Consider the following 23,013-nt stretch of genomic DNA (forward strand, 5'->3'; position numbering starts at 1 on the left):
TTATAGGCTTTAAAAGAAAAAGAAGTTTATCTGACCCTTCCTTGGAACGTTTTTGCTCTGGTATGGAATCTCCTTGATCTGAATCAGAGGAGGAGCTGGAGCCGTTGTTGCCGGAGGAGAATTGCCGTTTTTCTGCAGTTAAATTACGCTGCGAGACGGAAGTTAGCTTATCAATTTCGCTGAGTAAGCTAGAAGTAGGGCTGTCTGAACGACTTGGTATGGGCTCTGTCGCTATCAGCTCGTGGTCATGTGAGGTAGAAACGGCATCTGGTGGAATAGAGGTAGTTGTGTTTGAGGTAATGCGTGCAGGAGAGTCTTTTTGCGGGTTGAAGAAGGTTATTTGTGTTTTGGAGTTCAAAAATTGAACTTGATAGAAACTGAGGTTTGAAAACAAAAAAAAAACAAGATGTTACCCGCTCCTGAGAAAGCCACCTGCCCTTCCGACTTGTTACAATCTGAAATTGTGGACTTAGAGTTCACTGCCAGTTCAGTTTGAGGAAGCTTGGAATGTCTTGAGGAAATTGCACTCTCTTGAACAGATTTGGAATCGTCTTGGGCGTTTAGTTGAACTTGAGAAGTTGTTGGGCTCTTTGAAGAAAAAGTGGATTTGGAGGTAGTTTTATGCGGTACAGAAGATGATTCACCGTTGGACATTTTAGAAATCTTGGAGAAACTTGTTTGCAATTGTGAGTTTTTACTGTCAGAAAGGGAAAGTGACGACGCTCTTGAGTTAGCTGGATTTCCTTTTAATCGGCTTGACGAGCGAGTGGAAATTTTCGATTGGATCGAAGCAGCCTTTGAAGCCGCCGATGATGCTTTTGAAGAGCGCGATGATGATCTTGTTCTTTTAATAAGTTTTCGACAAGTTCGATAAGAAAATATATGAAAATAAGACATTTGTTAACGTTTTAAAAACTTTCCTTGGTCGCTCATTCTTTGAAGTTGATGAGTTTTTATCATCGAATTGATGCGTAGAAGACTTTTCTTCTCGTACAGATGACTTTTGTGATAAAGCGCTTTTCGATGACGATCGACTTCTTGCTGAAATTCTGCTTTTTCCGACTTCATTAGATGACTTTTCAGGCACCATCGAACACCGCGTTGAAATTCTGCTCAAACTTCCTTCTAGTTTATTCAAATCAATAGCAGATTCTTTCGAAACATCTTCCCGTAACGATACGTTTTCTGAGATCGTCGAAATCTCGCTGGTCTTATTCGTCAATCGACACATAGAATTAGTAGTTTTGTCGGATTTTGATGAGCTTCTGGTTGAAATTCTACTCGTAGTTTCTTGTATCTTATTGGGCTCAATTCCTGTATCTAAGGCATCATTTATTGATGCAGCTGAGCTTGAATTGCCATTTATTTCCTTGATCTCAGAACGCTGCTCTTGCAGAGAATGAGAAGATTTCGCGGCAGATTCTTCTCCGGAGGAACGAGATTGATGGGAGGTTTTAGAGGACCTACTTCTCGTCGAGACTTTGCTCAAATTGTCGTTTCTTACATTGATCTCAAAATTCTCTTGTCTCAAAGAATGAGAAGATTTTACGACGGATTCTTCACGTAACGAAGATTCATGCTGATTTGAAGACGCATTTGAAGCTTTGGTAGATCGACTTCTGGTTGACACTCTGCTTGGGGTCCTATTGAGCTCAGAATGTGGGCCATTATCGTTGCAGGGACCTTGTTCAATGTTCACATCATTTCCCTCTCGCAAATTTTGTTTCGCATCGTCGAGAACATGACGGACAAAAGAATTAGCGATGGAGCTGGTAGTTCTAGCTTGAGGATTTTCTTCGCTAGATCTTTGGGACCGAGTTGATGAGCGACGAGACTTGATCGATTCTTTCGATACTTTCGAGCTTCGTCTTCGTGTAGAAATTCTACTGACTGTTGATGATGATTTCTTGACGGAAGTTGACGACTCAGCGCTTGAGATGTCTGAATGTTCTTCTTTTGGAATACCGGTTTCTTCTTCATGAGCATCTTCCATCAATTCTCTCATAATTTTTTTCATAAAAGCGTCATAAATATCTTCTGATATGGACTTCGTCGTAGAGCCTTGAGATTTGACCGAGTTATGAGACATTTCTGATACTTTGCTTTTATGAGAGATTCTACTGGATGTCGCCAATGGATCTTTGATCGAAATTTCACTGGTTTGTGAGATTTTGCTGGGAGTAGAATGTGGGTTGTCCGATTCTTTCATGTCATTTTCGATGAATTTTAATGATGAAGAATCATCATCATTATTAATAATCGCACTTTCCGAGACAATTGACGTCGTGCTCGCTTTATGCTGCGAAGACAATCGCTCCTCAGATTTAGTAGGGCGGCTTCCAAGGGAAATTTTGCTCTGAATATGTGAAGAGTTCATATTCTTGATTTCAGATTGTTCTTCCAGAAGATTCGTGGAGGCTTTGCTATGAGACGGAGAAGGTCTAACAGTTTCCAGAGCGGTCGGTGCTGTTTGAATGTCAGAAGAATTTGCTGTATCTACCTCCATGATCATATCTTCGGTAGAATCATCGATTTGCTCATTTTCCGCTGACTCGTCAAGTAAAGCTTTGTCGGATTGATGTTCGCTCTTCCTAGACGTCGGGACGGAAACATTACTTTGCGCATTCGAAAGACGAGAAGGTTTTTTTGAATTGTTTCCGTTAGAAGCAGCGCTGACATTAGAGGCAGTAGCCAGAAGCTCTTTTGATTTAATGAAAGAGTGAAGCTTTCCTCGAGTAATGCGTCGCTGCCCTGTCGATGATGTTTTCTGAATTAGTTTTCCTTCTTCGCTGTCAGAAAAAGCTTCCCCATCAGTGTCTGTCATGAGATGTTCCTCAGATTTTGCGCTCGACGGAATCCGATTATCTTGGACTTCCTGAACGCTATTGCTCGCAGACGCCGGTGTAGATTTCCTCTCATTTTCATTGGACTTGTGAAGGTCAGGATCGCTAGCTTGGTCCGATTTCATGCTAGATTTGGAAGAATTCGGCTGCTGGAGCTCGAGCAAGACATCGATAGCTGATTCCGGGATAGTTTTTCGTCTTTCCACTTGAGTAGAATCCTGACGGAAAGTCTGGGAGATTCTTGAATCTTGACTTTTTAGAAGCGAATTTTGTGAATTCAACGAGTTGGCCGGAGTTGAAGGCAAATCCTTCTGCTGTTGAATTAGCTTCAAAACTTCGATTGCAGACTCAGGGACTGTCTTTCTCCTTGTTCGCAATGCTTCAGGATCGATGACGGACATCTGAGATTCGCCTCCTTGAGAGCTTCTTTCGGAATTCATGCTTGATTTTGAGTTGACAGGGGCAGAGGGGAGATCTTCGGGCTTTTGAATTAGCCTGAGAACATCAATAGCAGATTCTGGCACCGACTTTCGAGGCGCATCAAAGCGAGTTACTGCGTTTGAGATAATAAAGTTTCTCCTAAGATTATAAATTGCGAAAGCGCTAGTTAGTTGGAGTATCTAATTTTCTTTCGTCTTGCATGCTTCAGTTGAGACATTATCCTCCTACCAAGTGATATGCTGCATATGCTTGAATAAGTTTTATTGATATTAAGAATTTGGTATGAAGATTCTTATGGGCCCCTAATCATGGTCTGATAAATAGACAATCATTTAAAAATATTTATAACTTTATGATATAATTTGAAAACGAAATCTACATATACTGGAAAGTATTTTTGATAGACTATTTTCATTGATCTAAGAGAACGCTTTTGTAGATATGTATAATATAGATATTAATTTGTATCTCGTCCTGAGTCCGGATTCATACTCGATCTGGAAGGCTTAGGCGTTGGTGGAACCTTGAAATCCTCCTCTCTTGATGATGCTTCCATCCCAGAGGCCTTTGAAGAAGAACCACCAGTTTGAAGCAACGGCGATGACTCCGTTTTTTGATCTAGTATCTCTTCTTTAGATAATTTTTCCGAGACTGCAACTTCAGAGAGCTTTTCTTTTGATAATTTCAGCAGGTCACGAATTACGGAATTAACAATCGAGTTAGAACTTCTGGGCTGATTATCAGTAGTCTCAACTTCACTAGCTTTTGAGAGAAGCTCGGTTAGTTGTTCTGCGGAAGATCGTTGCGTAGAACTGGTTTGACTTTTGACACTTTCGCCTTTGACTGACATTTCTTGTTGCGAAATGAATGACTGCAGTTTGCCTCTAGTTATTCTTCTTTTGCTGCTCGGTGTTTCTTTTAGATCTTCGCGTTCTTTTGCCTCTTCAGTTTCCGAAAAAGAAATATCGTTTGCTTCGTCGCCACTCTGAATTTCGTCCAAGAGCTGGCTTACAAGCTTCTTTGGAACACTTTCTTCTTCAGAAGAGGTCTGATTTTCTTCACGAAGCTGACTTTGTCGAGAGGATCTTGTAGAAGCGTTATCGGGAGGAGTATCTGCGGGGCTCTTATTTTCCGCCACGGATTGAGTCCTAGAGGATGCCTTTTCTTCGAGATATGTCTGAGACGCTACGATTGATGTCGCTTCTATTTGATTTTGAGTTGAGGAATTTTCAAGCGAATTGGAAACTTTCGAATTGATCGATTTTCTTCTTGATGCTTTTGACGAGTGAGTGATAGAAGCAATGGATTCGGCTTTCGACAGGCGTCTTGAGGATGTTGATTTCTGGTCGTCTTCTTGAACGATTTTAGAGCTGTGAGAGGAGACGCTTTTGTCTTCGAGGAAAGTCTTGTCGTGAGGTGGAATGCTGCTTGATTTCTTACTCAAAGATCTTACTGAGATCTGATCATCTTTGGAATGATTTGAAGTTTCTTCGTCAATCGCGTCGCGTGATGAGAAATTCGTCGAGGAAGCCAATTGCTGGATAATATCAGATCTTGATGTCTTCTTGCTTGCTTGACTCAACACCCGACGAAGCTCTTCTGTGGATGTCTTTGCGATTATCTCCTGGAAACTGAGCTTTGACGAAGCTGCTTTTTCTATTGACGAGTTCTTCAGTGATTCCGGTCTCGATGTTAACGGCTCCATGTTTACCAGTGATCTAGTGACGTCTGGAATAGGAGACGAGGACCCGGATGCTTCATTATTGCTAGCGTTGACAGGCGGCGAGTCAGTCGCTTCAATTTCTTCGTCGTTACTTGAATTACCGTAAAAGTCCTTTTCGCCTGTTGAAGAATTCTTCTTTGCTGGCTCATCAAATCTTCCTGGTGCAGGCATCGACGAAACTGCGCTCGATCTGGAATCGAATTTCTTCAGCGAGGGCACAGAGCGCTTTTCACCAGTTATCTGTAAGTGACGTTCTTGTTGCTCGCTTTCAGTTGCTTCAGTCATTTCTTTAGAGGAGAAAACTGTTTTTACGATCATTTGATCGCCTGAAGAATCTTCCTCCAAGCTTGCTTTTGAAATATTCTCTGACTGTAAAGAGTCTTTATTGTGCTTTATTGGAGAAGTCGAATTTAAAATTTAATTATTTTATTAGCACAGATGTGATTGTTAAATTTGGAAAAAAACAGGCAGTTTCACACAATTTAAATTCTTTTAGCTTTAAAAACTAGTAATAAAAAGACCCATTTCCTTATTAGATTCTTTTGTTGCTTCTTGAACCGAAGTTCTGGTCTGGATTGATGTTGTTCCAGTCTGTTGGATTTCCCGTTCGATTGTTGCTTCTTCAGTCAAGTTGTTCTGGATAATTTTATCCTCATTTAAACCCGGCGCAGATGCTTTTGAAGTTTCGCCCAAGTGTTCAACGCTTTCCGCCAATTTCCTCAACTCCTCTTTAGAGACTTTGGACAGATCAACCTGCTCCTTTATTTGGTTGACTGCCTCTCGTTCCTGTTCTGGAGCTGAGACTTCTGACTCTCTTTTTGGAAGCGTGGAAGTAGACGGACCTTCGCCAAGAATGAGGGAAATGACCTTCGACGCCTTTCGCATATTATTTCGGTCTTCGTTGGGACAACTTTTGCGACGATTATCGTCTTCTTCCTGATTGCGAATCGCTTTGTGGGCAAAGTGGGTGCTCATTTCTTGTACACTTGATCGAGATTGTCGATGGATAAGATTTAATTACAGTTATAAATTTATTTAATGGTGAAATTAGGGTCCTTAAATTTCTTAAAATAGGAGATTATACCGAACAAATTGAGCTTATTTAGGGATTAAAGCCGAAGTATTCCAGGGCTTCTGAATTTTATGAATTTGATCGAATGAGAAAGATAATTAGAAGAATGTCTTGTGCGAGGCCTATTCGTTGACAACCTTTTCCTTTGGCCATATCGTGATTGCAAGTTTTCGGGATTTTCTTGGACAGATCGTTCAAGCCAGTCCGATACGAGACGATTTGGATTTTGAGTTTCTTCTAACAGCTCGGCGCTCGAAATGGGCTGGCCTAAATCGTCTCCTCCTAAAAAACGCAATCTTGATGATTTCCATGTTAGGATTTCCACAGGCCGGTAGCGCATAAATTAGCAAATTTAGCAGCCTCGAAAACTGTATTTACAATTCAATTATTTTAATTGCGCACCTTCTTGTGTAGCCGTATTGCTTTGGGACTGAGTAGGAGCAGCTTCCGCCGTCCCTGATGCTTCTTGCGAATCTTCATTGGTGTTCTTTGATCTTCGACTTCGACGCCTGTTAAAACGCATCGACTTTGCTTGTCAATTCAGAATTGACAACAATTTCGACAATCCAACAGTTTTTCTAAAGAAAGAAGTTCGAAATCTGCGAAAAATTCAAAATAGAACTAAACGCCATACTTCTGTAAATTTTACAATAAATAATTTCTTTAGAAATTTTCATAAGTGATGGCTGTTTCCTTCGAAATTAGTGTAAAAGAGTTAGATCATGATCCTCTTATCAAAAAAGTCAATAAAAACTTGTCAGACTCGGAGCGGAGTAGATTCTCACTCACCTTCTGATTGGATGAGAATAAATGGCTTTCTTCCTAAATGAGGTGATAAATGGATTTTCGGTTTTTTTAACTACTGATAAAAGCTTTAATTGATACTGTAAATATCAGCTGTTCTAGAAAAGAGAAACGATTGATTTCATAATTATGTTATGTAATAAAGTAGAAATTGGAAGAATTGAGTTGAAAATTTTATTGAATTTTTCGAAATAACATTGCAAAGACACAGTAGCTTGACACATTGATTTAGGACTCAAGAAGGCGGGAAAAAAGAAAGCAGAAAATATAGTTGTGCACAGAAAAGCAAAATCCTAGGCACCATAGAAGCATTGAAAACATAAAGGAACAGTTTTATCGAATTATTGGCGCTGTCTAAGTAAGTTCATGAGATCTCGACCACTTAGCCCAGTCTTGGGAACAGAAGGTATGCTCCTGCGATCTCGTTTCTGTCGCAGTTTTTGATGTCTTAAGAATCGAGCTGGACGGTGGAATTTATCGTCTTTACGGTGTACAAGCCATCGAGGAGGTTGAGCAGCAGTGAAGACGGTAGTGAGGAAAAGAATGATTTTGAAGTTCATTTCCTGTTTATTGATGCTTGCAAGAGTATGTTTGTTGTGTTTACGATCGAGCAAGGACGATATAAACCTTTATATCATCGGAAGGGTGGCTCGAGCGCCTCTGGAAGCGATGGGCGACATCTACTCCCGTCACAAGGAGAGCTCCGCATTCATTATTTTGTACTTACGTGACGTTTCAATATGTCTATATATTATATGTCACAATATCAGTTGATTATAAATATTTAATTACTTGATGGAACATCAATTTTCAAAAATGTTACATGAATATATAATCATGTTTCTACATGCTAGCGGTGTTGTAGAATGAAGTATTTCTTTGATGCTCGTCAAGGGTATTCTTTTTGCAAAGAATGATGTCTTCTAGGCAAACAGCAAGTAACACAAAGGTTTCATACTTTGAGTTCTCGGTAGCCATCAAAGACGAGGATGTATTGTTGAATATAGATTGTCGATTTTTGCACTAGAAAGTGTTCAAGTACTCTTATTCCCGAATGATTTTGTATCAATTATTGTTGAGGTCATTTTTGGCTCTTTTTGAAACTTCCACCATAGAAGCGTGAGTCTAAAAGTGACTCGAAGATAAATAGATTTACTCAAAACAATTATTTAGCCGCGTCGATCAAGACTGTATCGAATAACCATTTAAAGAGTTCCACATGACCACGGTGGTTTTCTTTTCAAGAGTATTAAATTGGAAACTTTTCTCCGACTATATTTAGTTTTGTGGAAAATCAGCGGGAAGATCTCATGATCTTTTAATCGACGTCAGAAGGTTTAGATAATTGGATTCATTAGAGAGACCAGATACAATAATTTCAACGACTATTTAGTCTACCGTAGTGTCTGCCCGACATTTTTTGATGAGTGTTTATTCTTTCGAAAAAGTTATATTTGACAGTGTTTCTTCTAAATGGAATTCTTCTGCGGTTTTATTGAGGGTTGATTGGTCTGCAATTATTCGCCAGGAGAGCCGCGTCCACCTTAATTATCTTCTTTAGATCTTTTTTAATCAGAAGTTGTTTACCGATCTCCAGTCCGCTTCAGTTCCTTTTTCATAAAGCATTTCTTCCAGCTCGCCCATCATCTCTTCTGTCGGGCAGCCGGCAGTGATGTCAACTTCTATCCATTCTTCGATGAGTTCGTTGGTTCTGCCACTAACCGCCCAATCGGCTGGATTGTAGTGGAAATACTTGCTCCAGTTAGAGTCCAATTTCATCGCCTCATCGACGATCCACCGCTCTACCATTACCTTTGAACAGGGTGCGAAGTTAAATTTATCCCTTTCGAGAGTTGAAATGATATCCTCATCGGACTCAAACTCGCACCGAACCTTGAAAGTGCAGTCGGGCATTTTGTTTGACCACTGAAGATCGGCAAGGCATGTTGCGGAAGTTGGACCGTCGATTTTGTATCCTTCGGGACATGAAAACTCACATGTCGATCCAACAAATAAACCGCTGAATATAATTAATTGAGCAAAATTATTGAAGATAGATTCGATCTTACCTCGTGCAGACTTTTTTCGTGGCAGCATGAACCAAATCCGGACATTCAGGCATCGGTCTACAAATTCCCATGGAACGGTTGTAATTTTGTTTCTCTTTACCTTGGTGATTTTATGCGTCTTGTTGTAGGAATCAAGGTTGGTTTCGCTGTTTGCTCCGGAAAGATAACGATTCTTCTTGTAGGTGATGGCGCTCTTCTCTGGAACTGCGTTGTTGTTCGCCTTGTTGTGGTTGTTGGTCGTCGCGTTGTTGTTGTCGTTTTTATCGTTGTTGTTGTCTTTCTCGTCGTGGTAACTTTTTTCGTTGTTGTTATGATTTTAGCTGGCGTGGCTTCTTGAATTCTCGTTGGTGATGTAATAATTCTTCGCTCTGGAGTCTTAGTCGTCGTAATTGGCATAATAACTAATCTATTCGGGGTAGCACTCGTGATCTCCTCAGGAGACTCTTCACTGACAGCTTCTACTTTTTCAATACATTTCGGGTATTGACCAGACCATCTCTGACTACCAAGGCACTGGAGGGAGCTGAAGCCTTCTAAAAAGTATCCATCATTGCACTCGAACTGACAGGTATCCTCGAATTTGTTGCCAGTGCAAGTCGCTGTTCCGTTTTCAAGTTTGACCAATGCAGGGCAGGTAACTCGAATACACTTCGGAATTTCAGATTCCCAGAAAGCGACGTTTGCTTTGACATCACGCAAGCACTGGACCCTCGATTGACCTTCCATTCGATATCCAAGTGGAGGACAGTCAAAGTCGCAGACAACGCTTCCTGATGCAGGATCAGAGCAGGATCCCGACAGTGCTCCATCTTTAATATTTGGCAGTGGACAAGTCGCTTCACAAAACGGTTCTTCGTTTGTATCCGAGACCCAATTTTCACCGTCACATTTCATCTCAGCGGCCCCACGAAGAAGTCGATTTTCGTCCGCGCAAGTGAATCTGCATGTGCTGCCGTTGTAGTCAAAATTATCGCAGACTGTTTGGAGACCTTCAGGAAGATTAGGAACGCCGCAACTGCTCTGCAAATCTTTCGCGCAGAAAATATCTTCGGTGTTACAGTTGTCTTCTTCACAGCAACATCGGCAAACGGAATTCGTTGTAGAGCTGGGGTCGCATTGAGTTCGTGGGCCAGACTTCATCCAGTTGTTCTTCTCGTTGTTCTCGCATGCTTGTCGCTGTTTGCATCCTTTCTTCACCCAGTAGACGCCGTGGTGATTTCTAGCTTCGTTCTGGCAACTGTATTCTTGACCGTTGTCGGGGCACTCTACAAGTGGGCAGTTCTCATGCGTCGTCTCTTCTCCTCCGAGAAGCGTACAAGTATGGCACTGTAACCCACTCACACCGGCGCCGAGAAAAATTGGAAGGAGTTTCATATTCGAATATGAGAAGGGAAATGAAAAACACTTCCTTTTATGCAGGAGAAAGAGTAACGATGTCACAGATAATAAACTCGAGGAGGAAGGGCGCTGTCTACTAATTGTTTGATAGAAGCAGCATTTATGGCCTGCAAAAGGTGTTGTTAAAAGTGCCGCCCGTCAGAAGGAAGTCTAAAATGGAAACTGCTTCCCAGGCGCTCAAGAATTTTATTGCCTTCATCCCTTGAAAACAAACATTTACTGATTTTAAAAGTCAAGTTTATGAAAATCTGCTCAGTTGTGAGCTCATTGCCATGGGAACGGTGATGGAACGCACCAATCTCCAAATTGAGTGAAAAACTATTTCAATAAAGAAAGTCTCTAGAACGTGCTCATTTTGTTGATGAAAGAGTTAAACGTGGAAATGATCAGTTAGAGTATGAAATGAACGAAGAAAATGGGCAGTCGTCGAATCCCTCGCGGAATATGAGCGCAACCACACTCACAGCAGCGCGATTCTCGCAGAGGGTAATCAAAGATGCGCACAGTATCGCCCAGGACTCCCAGAACTTGACTTTCGATGCAAAGGTAAAGAACGTTTGTTAACTTTTCTGCTTAGAATTTTATCTAGCCAAGCATCGAAACGGCGCTAAAATTGCTGACGGCTCCACAAACCTGCCAAATGTACGGCCGTCAGCTCTCCTATCTAGATCGCCTCGCCTCTCGAACCCGCACATGTGGGGGAGTCCTCCTTTCTGAAATTTCCTCGTTCACGAAATTACTCACAGTGTTAGAAGACAAATTATCAGAAGTACCAGACTACAAAGTCGCAATCAAACAGTTAATCTCCGTAATCACAGGCGCCCTGCTCAAGCAGAGAACTTCTGATGAAACAAATTTTGCAAATGACACTGTTCAATTATTAGAAAAGGTAAGAAAACAGTTTTTTATAAATATTTATCAATTGTTAAGGTCGTCATGCTTTTGAGAATCGGCGATTTTGAGCTTCGGCATGGAATCATAAGAATGATTGAAGCATTCTGGTCAGCAGAACAAGTCGATAGCGATGTAAGAAAAGTTCGAAGCGGACATCTGAAGGACAATATTCACGAGATCAGACCTTGCACCAAAGATTATCAACAGTCGATTGTCGAAAGATCAAATATTATTGTAACTATTATCCAGGTAAAAAGACAGGTCTCATCCATTCAATAGCGATGTTTAAGGCCATGGCTCTATACAGTAGCGATCACAAACTCCGGCTCTTTACTCTTACTGTATTGGAAAAATTGACGATGACTAGTTCACTGAATTGTGAGAAATTCGTCAAAGCAAAGGGCCCAGAGTATGTGGTACTGTTGATGGCTGATGCTAACAAGCAACTGCTTCACATGCTGATCGATCTTATCTGGAACTCGCTTGAAAACGGTCCTAAAGATCAAGTTGTTCTTCAGCTCAAAGGTAGGTCCGATGTTTTCACACGTTTTTATTATTTTGCAGGAATGACATCGTTAACATCAATGTCCGCCGCGTTCCGGAAGCTTTTACGATCGCCCCTTTCCGAATCTGACAAGCAAATGCGCAACGATCTTTTGACAATTTTCATGCAACTTGCGCGGGAATGCCCCGCTGCAGCCTTCATCGAAACCAAGTTTCTCGCTGACCTGATCAAATTTGGCTGCTCCCAAAGCTCAAGACACTTGACGAATGCATCAGCCGATTTCGAATTTATACAAATGCTTCTGACATGCGTTACAATATTAACAGAGGACTCGGGCTCGTTGAGAGCAATTAGCGAGACAAATTTTATGGAATTTCTGCTACTACCCGTTCAAAAACTTGATGAAACAGTAAGTCAGCCCTCCTTAATCATTAGCTAAATTATTATTCAGTATCCAACAAGAACAGTTTATCAATGGTCTATCGCTCAGAAAGAAGAGCTCCAGCTACTATCATTATCATTGTTGGCAACGATAGCGCCAAAACTAGCAAAGAAATTTTATGATCTAACTGGACCCCATCTTCTGATGTCCTTCCTCTTTTGGTCCTTCCAGACTGACTTCAGTGGACACGGAAATGGAATTCTCGCTACTGGAGGTCGTGGATCGGCTCGTGCTCAATGTCGACTTGCTCTAAGAGTCATTCGAGCACTTTGCTCTGAAACAGACGGTCTCGATGGAATCAAAGATCATTTGATCACGAGTTTCTTGCAGGAAGGCGTAATGGAGCTTCTATTATTGACTCTTGCGAATGTCAACAATATCACTGAAAACAAAGTCAATGATTTTGTTTACATAGAAGGTATGGAATGAGGAGAAACTTTGATTTTATATTCAGTTTTAGATGATCAAATTGATCTGGAAATGCAAGAAGACATGCTCGTCATTATCTCATTGATTTGCGAATCTGATCCAGCTCACAAAGAAGCCTGCGTGGAAACAAAACTCGTGCAGATCATTATTCATTACCTCAGAGATTTACCTGGTAAAGTCGTTTCTGGACTCCGATGCGATCAGCTGCTTCTTGGAGTTTTGGACTGTCTTTTCAACAGCATTCTCGGAAACGAAGGTGCAGAAGATAAATTCTTAGCACTTGAAGGCGCTTTCTTACTCGCCGATCTGTTGCAGAAAACGCCCTCTGAAATGCATCCAATCGTTTTGAGCAGTCTTGTCGAGCTGACTGAGAATCCAAAGTCTATCAGGCACTTGCTGACTTGGAGAGGAACTGACCCTAATAATGCTAATCAATTCATCAGGTAGAACAAGACTCTCATTGGTTTTATTAAGCTTGATTTAGTTTGCCACAGCTTCTTATCCAACTTTGGCGAGACGAAGAAAAACGAATCGGAGTTCTAAGAGGCCCTCTTGGCGAGCTTGTGGATAAAGAATTCCCTCTCGTAAGTGATAGTTGATTCTGATGAATTTTAAAATCAATTGAAGGCTGGAGAAAGCCAAAGAAATGCGATCATCAACCAGACAGAAATCATTCCCGGTCTCGAGAGCGCTGCCCTTGGAGAGATGTCCGAAAACACGAGGACGAGAATTTACTGTCTTTTGAGTCGCATCGGTTTCGGCGATCTTCCTGGTGTTCAAGCTCAATCTGGCGACTTTGTCACCTTGGCTGTCATCGAAAAGTATTTTAATTTGAAAATCGGAGAAGTCTGGGATGAAGTCTTCAATGAATTGGAAAATGAAAATGTAAGTTCCTACGTAGCAAGTTACTATTTAGGCATTCATTGATTTCAGCCTCACAGTTTCGGATGACTCTTTACATATATTCATATATTTTTCAGACCAAATTAATCGAGGCTGATGCTGAAGCAGCAGAGACGATCAAAACATCAAAACGCGAACGCGCGAAAGTTATTATCAATCTCCAGGAGGACCTGAAGTAATTCATCCATTTTCATACTGAATATTCATTCTTTTTCTCCAGGGTCGCGAAGACGCAGCACGAGAATCACGAGGAGCGACAGTTGTTCAACAAGATTCGCGAAAAGTATCGACAAAACGGAAAGATGGTCGAGAAATGGGAGGATTATGTGGACAGAACTTCCAAGTATGCGACGCTTCAGGCAGCCAAGCACAACATGGTCAACCAGATTGAACAGTCGAGAACTCGACAGGTGCTTTTGGCAGTATTTCATTGTTTCATTCTTCTTCTAGGACTCTGACGCTACTCACCATAAGTTGAACCTCGATTTGACGACAACCACATTCCAAGGTCGACATATTTTCGTTGAATCCACGCCATCAGAACTCGCTCGAAACTCTGAAGCAAGATATGAGACCAACTGAGCATTACGTACTGTAAATAAGCTCATTTTTATAAATAAAGTATATTTTTACAAAAAAATGTGTTTCGTTGTTGATTGCAGCTTGAAACCCTTGGTCAAAGGTGTAGAAACTGGATGTGTGAAATATTAACACGTTTCAAAATTGGGACTTGAAACTCACAAAATTCTCAATTGATAATTGTTAATTCTCACAAAATGTTTCTCCGTAAAGTTTTTGGACGATCGATTCAAAAGAGAAATGGTAGGATATTTTTTCTCCGCAATGAAGATTTTAATGAGCTGGTCGTGGGCCAATTTTAACCTAGTTGCCAAGGCCGAGTCTACTTTTGGAGGATTTATGCCAGAAAAGTTTTCGGGGCAAACACATAAATAGGTTACCAAAAAAGATAAGTTTGATTCAGAGTTTCTGGCTGAATTGACCGCTCAAGGGTATCGAGCCAACCCCAATATAACTTTCCGGCTAACCTTTTTTCGATTTTACTGCGAGTCAAGAGAGATTTTCCCAGAGAAAATGTCCAACGGACGTAATCTTATTTTCAATTTTATACGAAAAAATCCTCTTCCAGTCACATCGATAGGTATCTGAAACTTTCAAATTGAAAGCACTGAAATAATTCCCAAAATTCTGGGTCAAAATACAATGTATTCATATTTTTAGTTCATCTTGGAGCTTATGATGCCTTTCGAATGATTATTGATCACACAAAGCCGTCAGTGGAACTGAAAAAACTGCTCGAAGGAATCGATATGAACAAAAATGGTATCATCGAAGCTTACGAAGTAGCCACAAATCTCGATGGATTCTCCGAAGAGCTAGAAAATCTTGTCTTAGCGATGCTCGGTAATATTGAACTCATTAATTGAGAGCTTATTTTCTTGTAGCAAAAGTGGAAATATCCATGAACAACATGACCTTTCCCGACTTTCTAATTCTTCTTTGCCAGAGAAGATTTGATGATTGGGATGGAGTGGCGATAAATCCCATTCGAGAGCTATTTATTGACTACGATAAAAACTCAAATGAAACGATTGAGAATTCAGGTAATTCTTATTACCTTGATCTCTTTTATTTGATCGATTAAGAACTGCTGTATTGGCTTCAAAACCACGGTAAAATGATCACTGAGGATCAAGCACGAAGAATGCTTAGGTAAGATCAAATGAGCTTAATTATTTTCATTCTTCTGTTCAGTCAAATAGACTCCAATCGTGATGGAATTGTTACTTACCACGACTTCGTCGCCTTATTAGCTGCTAGAGTTCTTACTTTGATAATGAATAAACAACTATGATACTTTGGAAAAGTCCATAAAGCGGAAACGCAAAGAGCGATCGCTAATGAAGGGAAAATTTTTATTATTTTTTTCAACGCAAGTAAATGCAGGTATCAAAGAGATATCGGACTCATTCGCATCATCAATAAATCTGCAGAATGGCGACAGATCTGTTGCGAATCTTAATGCTTCAAGTGGACTTTTCTCTGACGGAAAAGTTGAAAATGATTTGCAAAAACAAAAATTGGATTCTGAAAGGTAGAGAGTACGATTTTCAGTTTATTCTTTCGTTTTCTATAGAAAGCGCAAGAGACCACCAAATATTGTATTTATGCTCGGCGACGACCATGGTCAAGGTGATTTGCCATGGACAAATGACTACTTGAGTGATAAACTTCCCAATCTGATGAAAATGCGACGGAGAAGTACACTTGTAGAAAATCATTACACTGCTGCTAAATGCTCCCCGTCACGAGGTCAAATAATGACAGGAAGGAACCACGAGAAGACAGGATTCAATTATATCGCCGAACACTGTTTGGATAAGTTTCTTCCGCCAAATATGCCCTTCATGTCTGAGTATTTCAAGCAGATCGGGTATAAGACTCATCATGTCGGCAAATGGCATCTCGGCTTTGGACATTGGACGCAGACTCCAACTGCCAAAGGCTTCGACACTTCTTACCATACTCTTGGAGGCTATGCAGACTATTGGAATTTTCAGTCTACCTCGCCACCTAATTGCAAAAATGCACAGGGCTTGTTTGCTGGTTACGACATGTACAACGCGACCACTGCTGATGGTCGAAGTCATGTTTATAATCGAGCCGACGTTAAGAACACTGACGAGTACTTGACTTATCATATGACAGACGTTGCAAAGGATATCATCTTGAATTCAAGTAAGAAGTCAGAACAAAGCAATATAACATTTGATTTTAAGATGAACCTTTTCTCCTTTACAATGCGTTCCATGCTCCTCATTTTCCTCTCCACGCTCCGAAAGAACTTCGAGTTCAGTTCCTTGATGATCTTGCTCCTGAGTCTGCTATACCTAGATCGTTGACAAACCGAGGAGAAACCAGGTCTGTTTATGCTCCGAAATTCGGACGACATCTAAAGACAAATTTAGGGATTCAATAATTGTGAAGCTAGATAGTGTTGCGCATCTAGGACCGTTTGTGTCTACGAGAGAACATATTCTCGGCGATTCTCTACGAAATTACGGAAATTTCAAATTCAACGTTGACGATGCAGAAGAGCGAGATTATGTACTCCGTGTCGCTCGAGCAATGTATTTCTCAAATGTTAAAGCTCTCGACATTGCGATCGGTGAAATATTCGAAGCTCTTGAAAATGCAGGAAAACTCGACAATACGATCGTTATCTACGCTGGTGATAATGGAGCAGCAGTAGAGAATTTTCAGAGCTCTGGTGATCTGCGGGGATATAAAGGAGGCGCCTTTGAAGGTGGTGTCAGGACATTTGCCCTAATATCTGGACCTGGAATTAACCCGGGTGCAACGTATAAAGGCATTTTCCAAAGTACAGATTGGCTCCCGACTCTTTTAGCGGCTACTGATCAGTACAAACTTCCGCTTGAGGGTAAGATATTAACAAAACGAAAAGAATAAAATGTCACGAACTCAGCACTTGATGGAGTCAATCAATTTGAAGCAATCACTTCTCTTGAACAGCCTGGGCCAAGGCAGGAAGCACATTTATTCTACTCCCGAACAGGTTAGTACACGGATCCGTTAGGTTAATCATTTATGCAGACAAACGAAAACTGAAAAACCGAACACAAGTGGGTCCGCTCTTCGCGATGCGCTGGAAAAACTTCAAGATAATTGGTGGCATGCCGAAGATGGAGTTATCGAAAGGGAAACAAATGGATAACGAGCAGCCATTTATGTGGTATTCTTTTCCAGAGAAGTCAATTCTACAAGACCAGATTGAGCTTGGTTCAAATAATGACTGGAAGTCAGCCGATCCTTGGAACGAAAATCAACAAGTAACGAACACAACACTCATTTTCATTGTTGATTTCAGTGGTGGCTCTTCAACTTGGAAAACGACCCAAATGAACGCAAAAACCTCTTGCGAACATGTAAATCTTCATGCTACGAAGACTACGCAGTTTTCCATCAACTGAGGAAAAAGATTCAAGCTCATAAATCAACGATGAGGGATCTTGCACCGAAGCCGGTTCCAGAAGGTGCTCCTAAATGCTCCCCACTTGGAAGCCGGAATTGGAAGGATTGCTGGTGGGTTCCGGGTTATCTTGATATCACTGAATAGATTTCTTTGCCTGCTAACTGCTTCGTTTGAACTGCATTAAAGAATATGTTTTGTGATACGATGGAGTGTATTCGTGATAAGTGAGGCAGTACAGTAGGAACTTAGGAATGTGAAAGTTTAAACAGGTGGACAATTGTAAATTGTTCGTGAAATTTAAAAAACACTGCCAGTTTATTGCCTTCTCAGGACTTCGTTCTAGAGCGGTTGCCTTAAATATGGTTTGAGCATTTGGCTAGATATTTATCTTTTACCAAGGCTAGCCTTGGTGCTGTTGAGAGTAGAGTCGCGACCAGAAGTATCAAAGAGCGCTCTTTCCCATGCCACTTCCACTGGCTTTCTGGAGCTATTCTAAAATAAGAAGTCAGCAAAAGCGAAAAATATATAAAATAGTACCTTCATAGTGTATTCCTTTGTTTTCGGAGGAATGATGAAGCGGCTTCCTGCTGAGGAGACTTTCTCCTCATCTTTTATCGTGACAATGATGTCTCCAAAGACAACCTTGTAGACGACGTTTTCGATCTCGGAGGTAGAGCCGCTCACTAAAAGATACATTATTAATAATTAAATTGAGGTTAATAAAAATAAAAATAAGTACTTGATGTGACTGTTAACTTACGGAAGCTGGAGGTCGAAAAGAATAGAGTTCCAGTAGAATAGTGTCGGCTTTTGAAGGTTGTCTTCGAGTAGAAGTGACCAACCAAAGGTCCGAGGTTAGTGAAAGCAAGTGGAGAGGATTCACCAGGTTCGCATCCAACTCGCCATTTGGCTCTCACCTCAGAAGATACAAAGGTAGAGACATCTTCAATTTCGCCATCACTGCCTTCAATGGTTGCAGTCGGGTCGGTGATTGTTCCGATCGTCCAGCCAAGTTTTTCTTCCGCGTAGATATCATCGATAGGCTCGCTGATGGGAGCTTTGCCAAACCTCTTGAGTCGCTCGAATCTAGTCATCGTCGATGGGCATTTCTTGTCCTTCTGAGTCTTTGGCATTTTCTTGTGCAGCTCGGCCTCGGAGATGAATCCGAACTCGCCTCGATTGATTTGTTCTTCGGTAAGCATCGGCCGGATATCCGTCAAGTCGTTGGTCTTTTTCACCGCGCCACGCTCGAAACGAATGCGTTTTGACCGTCGGATAGCATTAGGTGGCGGAGTTCTGATCGGTATCACGTAATCGAGGAGAATTTCGCCCACTGGCGAGTCACTTCGTTGCGCTCGAATCTCGTCTCGTGCGATGACACTCTTTCGCTTCTCCTTTTTGGACTTTTTCTTGCTTCCTTTTTCTCGTCCTACGTGCTCGTTCGGGTCTGGCTCGAATGTTCTGACCTCGTCGGGAGCAATAGAGAAGCGCGCAGACTTCCGTCGACCTTGCTTGGTCTTCTCGACAGGAGGCGGCTGGTCGTCATCTTTTACTTCCTCATCTATACTCTCGTTGTTCTCAACAGGAGGTGGATCGAAAACAGGAACTTCATCGTCGCCAACAGAAGCTTCCAAAATGCCTGGATCGAGTTCAGAGTGCGAGAAATTAGGTCGTTCAGGAGTAGCGACCGCTGTGTTCTCGTTCTGCTCTGAAGCCTCTATGACAGGAGATTTTTGTCTCTCATTCGATGAAGGTTCGCCGGCCGTTTTCGTTGAAGCAGCTTTTTTCTTCCGGCGAGATTCTAACGCAGACGTGTCCTCTTCTTCGTTCTCGGCTAAGTGGACGGAATCAACCTCCGTCTCTTTGGCAACTTTCTTCGGTCGACCTCGCTTCTTCTTTTCTGATTTACTCACGACAGCCTCGCTCTCTGGCTCGACGACTTTCTTCGGTCGACCTCGCTTTTTCTTTTCTGATTTACTCTCCACAGCCTCGCTCTCTATTTTCTCGGTTTCGGCTTCCGGCGCATCCTTTCTCTTTTCAGTCTCGTGTTTTCGTGGACGGCCTCTTTTCTTCTTCTGTCCGATTGTGACTGTCTCATTAGCATCTTCAATCATATCCTCGAGCTGCACGGATTTCTCAGCCTTCTTACTGCCACTTTCAATCGTGACAGTTTCATTCACAGCATCAGGCAGATCTTTAGACTTCGGCTTTGCAATTCGAGCGGGCGGCCCTCGCTGTTGAACGGGAGTTGATTGATGGGTCGGATCGAATGCACTGATGTCGGAGAAGTTGATAGTCGCAGAAGCAGCAGCAGAGGTTCCTTCGTCGGTAATTTCGCCCTCGGGAATTTTAGGAATAGTGAATGTTCGATTGGAGGGCTCCGTCACCGAAGAGGGAGCTTGCTGGTCCACAACGAATGTTGTTGAGCCTCTAACACTTCCCGTCGGAGCTTCGGCAGCTGCTTCCTCCTGGGCTACGACATCGGTGATCGTACGAGTGGATGTTTCCCCATCAGCATGTTTCTTTGCCGCTGTCGAAATTTCTGGAGTCGCTTCTCCCTCGGATTCGGCCACCTCTTCCTCTGACTCAGATACTTCATCTTCAGCTGCTGCAGCTCGCTCTCTCTGGAGCTTTCGAAAAGCTTCCTTCGCCTCCGCTTCTCGTCGAGCGCGATCCTCCGCTTTTCGCTGTCGTTTGGCTTCTTTTCGCGCTTCTCGCTCTTTTTTACGTTCTTCTTTGGCAGCGAGCAGCTCAGAAATTTTGCGCTGGTTTTCCTTCTGCTCCTCCATATTCTTTTTGTACTTTTCAGCGAGCGCTTCTATCTGAGCGAGTTCCGCCCCATTCTTTGCCGATTGAATTTTCTTCGCTTCTTCAGTTCTATCCGGCGTTTGACCATTCCGTTGAACTGGAGTGAGCGGTTTCTCAGCAGATCGTCTCTTCGCTGGAGGACTTTTGGTTTCCTCGTTGTTACGAAGAGTCGACTGGTCGTCTGTCAACTCCCAGTTCGAGTTTCCAGTCGCCATCGAATTCGACTTCCGCTTGAGCGCAACGTTGTCGACGATTTGCTATTTAGAGATAACAACTTTTCAAAATGATAAAAATCACCCGCGAAAGTATTAAAATTCAGTTGCTATCTCTTTCCTGGATCGGCTGCGGAGCTGGCGCCGTTGACGCGATGGTGCTGGTCGTCAGGTCGCTCCAACGACTGTCTCCAGTTTGATCCATCGTCGACGCCTCGTTCTGGTCATGTTCTGAAGAAAAATGAGATCATTAACGGCATTACAAGGCTTGTACTTACGGTCAAAAAGTCCACCAGGACCACGGCGGTTGAGGCGGTCAATTCGGACTTGCTGGACTGTTCGACGCGTCTTTTTCTTTTGTTTCGCCATCCCGATTTCAGTTATCTAAATCAGGAGTAATTAATTAAAATTAATAGAAGATAATGTCAGATTAAAAATTTGAAACGCTGATGAGTATTCTAGAGAAGATTCAGAAGAAGTTTGAATAAGAAAGTACTTTTTCAAACTCAATAGGGGCAACTCTCTTTAAAAAATAAAATTGATGTCTCTCGTGTTTCTGAAACTCTGCTTTTGACCGTGACGAATCACAACTGAGCGTTTCTGCGAAATCTAGAGAATATGGCACCGGTGGGCCAATGGCGCGCCAGGGCGACCACAAGATGCCGTCGAAAATCTTGTGACGTCATCCTTGATTTCAGTTGCGATTGCGCGGTTTCTAGGGAAATTCTGCTCCTTTTTCGAAGTCTTAGAACTTTATTGACAAGTTTATTAAATAAACTTTCGAATGGGCGCTCATCTCGGAGCTGAAGAAAATCATGGATGAAAAATTTCGGAGGTAGAAGCGGATTGTTTCAATAGAAATAGTCTTTTGTAGCGAATAGGTCTGGTTCCTTCTTTCTTATTCCGGGTTTTCAATTTGTCGATCTATCCTTTTTATCCAGAAAACAAAAACCGGTTCCTAAGCCAGGAAAGCAACTTTGTAATACTTTGAATGACGACTTTTCTTCTGACAAGGGGACCGAAAGCAGCAAAGAGGATAAAGTTTTTGTCTTCCAAACAACATTGACGCTTTGAATATTCGAGCGATACAGTAGCTTCACTTCGCCAGAAGTAATCATCGAAAATAAAGCTCGATATCTTGCTAAAGTGTCGCCATCGAAACCAGCTGGTACAGTTACTAAAATTTAAATCAAGAAAAGAACGACTGAAAAGTACAAACCTTGATTATTTGAGTTACTGCAGTACATAAAGTGTTTGATCTGTGGAATGCCTGCATCGGTAGTAACGTAGTTTTCAGCTGATTCTAGCACACAATGTATTAGTTTCTTCGAAGCAAGTTTTTTCGCGATGTTGTCTTTGACTTTCCGAAGCTCGTGAAAAGTATCAGGAGAGCGGTTGTTTGAGATCAGGACAAGGCACATTCGATCGTCTGATCTGACATCGAGTTAGTCGGAATACATGTCAAAAAGTACTCACTCGGGTATGTAAGAAATATGAGCTTGGAGAGAATAAGATTCTTCAAGTCTTGGAAGACAAATTGGAAGCCAAACTTCAGAATCTTTCAGACTCTGCTGGTTTTTGAGAAGATTTAGCAAAAGAAGAATGTCGATAGGATGAAATTTCGGAATGTTTTTGTCCTAAAAAATTGAATCGTTTCTTCGTCAATCCTTTCTCCTACCTGGCACATGCATAAAACACGCGAGTCCAGGCAGAGAAGGCTGAAAACAAGGCCAGGTTCGTCGCCAGGGTCGCGGCAAGACGATAAAATGGAACCGATTTGATCGCGTTTTGATGCTTGAAGAGGAATGAGTTGAATTGACTGTAAGAAAAACGCTGGATCGCTGAAAACAAATTTCGCTTCTAATGATTGTGCCCTGGACTTACGTTTCTATTGAGTCGCAAATTGAGTGAAGAAATCTCTCTGACCCGGAAATATATCGACGAAGATCGAAGGTCGAGTTCATTTCGTATCGTCTTTTTATTTCACCGCCGGATATCAAGCTCAAAATTTGATCCCTAACAATTTGCAGCTCAAAGTTCATCTGTTTCCCCGTTCCAAATCCGATTGCCACTAAAATGCTTAAAATGGTTCAAAGTACAAAAGGATACCTAAAATAAGTGGCTCGACATGATAGTAGACCATCTTTCGACCCCCTCCGAGTTCGATCTCGTGAAGTTCATCGTCATTTTCTTCGACAATCGAGAAGAGCGTGTAAAGAATTCCCATCAACGCCGAGGTCACTTCCTCGTCGCCATGTCGTGCCCAAACTGGTTTGCCGGCTTTGGTAAAGACCAGAACGTGTTTTAGACTGAAATATTTTTTTACAATGACTGCCAAACAATCATTTGTACCTTGGGTCAAATTTGTCAAAGAGATGCAGTTCTTTTTTATTTTCACTTTTTTCAAATATCTCGGCGACATCATTCTCGTCCAGTTCTGGCTCATTTTCCGACATTT

At 41.9% G+C, this 23,013-nt stretch overlaps 7 protein-coding genes and 1 long non-coding RNA gene across 9 annotated transcripts; 3 read left to right on the top strand and 5 right to left on the bottom strand.

Annotated features, from left to right (window-relative positions):
* Positions 1-730: 730 nt before the first annotated feature.
* On the bottom strand, positions 731-5,982 carry LOC145702012 (uncharacterized). The gene is made up of 4 exons (XM_081779224.1): positions 5,566-5,982; positions 3,777-5,376; positions 917-3,396; positions 731-844 (listed from the first exon to the last, which is right to left on the bottom strand). Exons 1-4 carry the CDS (start codon positions 5,980-5,982, stop codon positions 731-733), a joined length of 4,611 nt encoding a protein of 1,536 aa, XP_081635350.1.
* A 240-nt stretch (positions 5,983-6,222) lies between these two features.
* On the bottom strand, positions 6,223-6,928 carry LOC145705029 (uncharacterized). Its single transcript, XR_014134546.1, has 3 exons — positions 6,869-6,928; positions 6,482-6,657; positions 6,223-6,361 (listed from the first exon to the last, which is right to left on the bottom strand). It is a non-coding gene; the product is annotated as an uncharacterized LOC145705029 (long non-coding RNA).
* A 1,355-nt stretch (positions 6,929-8,283) lies between these two features.
* On the bottom strand, positions 8,284-10,346 carry LOC145702931 (P-selectin-like). Its single transcript, XM_081780226.1, has 5 exons — positions 9,053-10,346; positions 8,953-9,009; positions 8,777-8,903; positions 8,471-8,695; positions 8,284-8,426 (listed from the first exon to the last, which is right to left on the bottom strand). Exons 1-5 carry the CDS (start codon positions 10,324-10,326, stop codon positions 8,376-8,378), a joined length of 1,734 nt encoding a protein of 577 aa, XP_081636352.1. The 5' UTR covers positions 10,327-10,346; the 3' UTR covers positions 8,284-8,375.
* A 361-nt stretch (positions 10,347-10,707) lies between these two features.
* Positions 10,708-14,142, top strand: LOC145702926 (cilia- and flagella-associated protein 69-like). Its single transcript, XM_081780221.1, has 12 exons — positions 10,708-10,896; positions 10,940-11,239; positions 11,281-11,493; positions 11,535-11,769; positions 11,809-12,158; positions 12,201-12,609; positions 12,652-13,063; positions 13,105-13,204; positions 13,248-13,505; positions 13,601-13,698; positions 13,744-13,933; positions 13,974-14,142. The coding sequence occupies exons 1-12, from the start codon at positions 10,753-10,755 to the stop codon at positions 14,103-14,105; spliced, it is 2,841 nt and encodes a 946-aa protein (XP_081636347.1). The 5' UTR covers positions 10,708-10,752; the 3' UTR covers positions 14,106-14,142.
* A 103-nt stretch (positions 14,143-14,245) lies between these two features.
* On the top strand, positions 14,246-15,437 carry LOC145702944 (neo-calmodulin-like). 2 transcript variants are annotated; one of them, XM_081780244.1, is made up of 5 exons: positions 14,246-14,345; positions 14,763-14,945; positions 14,987-15,145; positions 15,188-15,254; positions 15,297-15,437. In XM_081780244.1, exons 1-5 carry the CDS (start codon positions 14,300-14,302, stop codon positions 15,394-15,396), a joined length of 555 nt encoding a protein of 184 aa, XP_081636370.1. In that variant the 5' UTR covers positions 14,246-14,299; the 3' UTR covers positions 15,397-15,437. The 2 variants fall into 2 exon arrangements, with proteins under 2 accessions (XP_081636370.1, XP_081636369.1); XM_081780243.1 differs by lacking the exon at positions 14,246-14,345 and adding an exon at positions 14,379-14,682.
* Positions 15,438-15,443: 6 nt separating this feature from the next.
* Positions 15,444-17,689, top strand: LOC145702013 (arylsulfatase B-like). The gene is made up of 5 exons (XM_081779225.1): positions 15,444-15,636; positions 15,679-16,280; positions 16,322-16,463; positions 16,511-16,983; positions 17,029-17,689. Exons 2-5 carry the CDS (start codon positions 15,710-15,712, stop codon positions 17,121-17,123), a joined length of 1,281 nt encoding a protein of 426 aa, XP_081635351.1. The 5' UTR covers positions 15,444-15,636; positions 15,679-15,709; the 3' UTR covers positions 17,124-17,689.
* Positions 17,690-17,733: 44 nt separating this feature from the next.
* LOC145702838 (uncharacterized) lies at positions 17,734-20,960 on the bottom strand. The gene is made up of 6 exons (XM_081780123.1): positions 20,834-20,960; positions 20,677-20,786; positions 18,296-20,600; positions 18,073-18,218; positions 17,931-18,027; positions 17,734-17,887 (listed from the first exon to the last, which is right to left on the bottom strand). The coding sequence occupies exons 1-6, from the start codon at positions 20,922-20,924 to the stop codon at positions 17,862-17,864; spliced, it is 2,775 nt and encodes a 924-aa protein (XP_081636249.1). The 5' UTR covers positions 20,925-20,960; the 3' UTR covers positions 17,734-17,861.
* Positions 20,961-21,442: 482 nt separating this feature from the next.
* LOC145702839 (vacuolar fusion protein MON1 homolog A-like) lies at positions 21,443-23,011 on the bottom strand. The gene is made up of 7 exons (XM_081780124.1): positions 22,908-23,011; positions 22,665-22,864; positions 22,440-22,626; positions 22,234-22,396; positions 22,032-22,192; positions 21,775-21,989; positions 21,443-21,732 (listed from the first exon to the last, which is right to left on the bottom strand). The coding sequence occupies exons 1-7, from the start codon at positions 23,009-23,011 to the stop codon at positions 21,467-21,469; spliced, it is 1,296 nt and encodes a 431-aa protein (XP_081636250.1). The 3' UTR covers positions 21,443-21,466.
* Between the last annotated feature and the right edge of the window lie 2 nt (positions 23,012-23,013).

Source organism: Oikopleura dioica, chromosome PAR, assembly GCF_907165135.1.
Source record: "Oikopleura dioica chromosome PAR, OKI2018_I68_1.0, whole genome shotgun sequence".
In the NCBI taxonomy this organism is placed as follows: domain Eukaryota; kingdom Metazoa; phylum Chordata; class Appendicularia; order Copelata; family Oikopleuridae; genus Oikopleura; species Oikopleura dioica.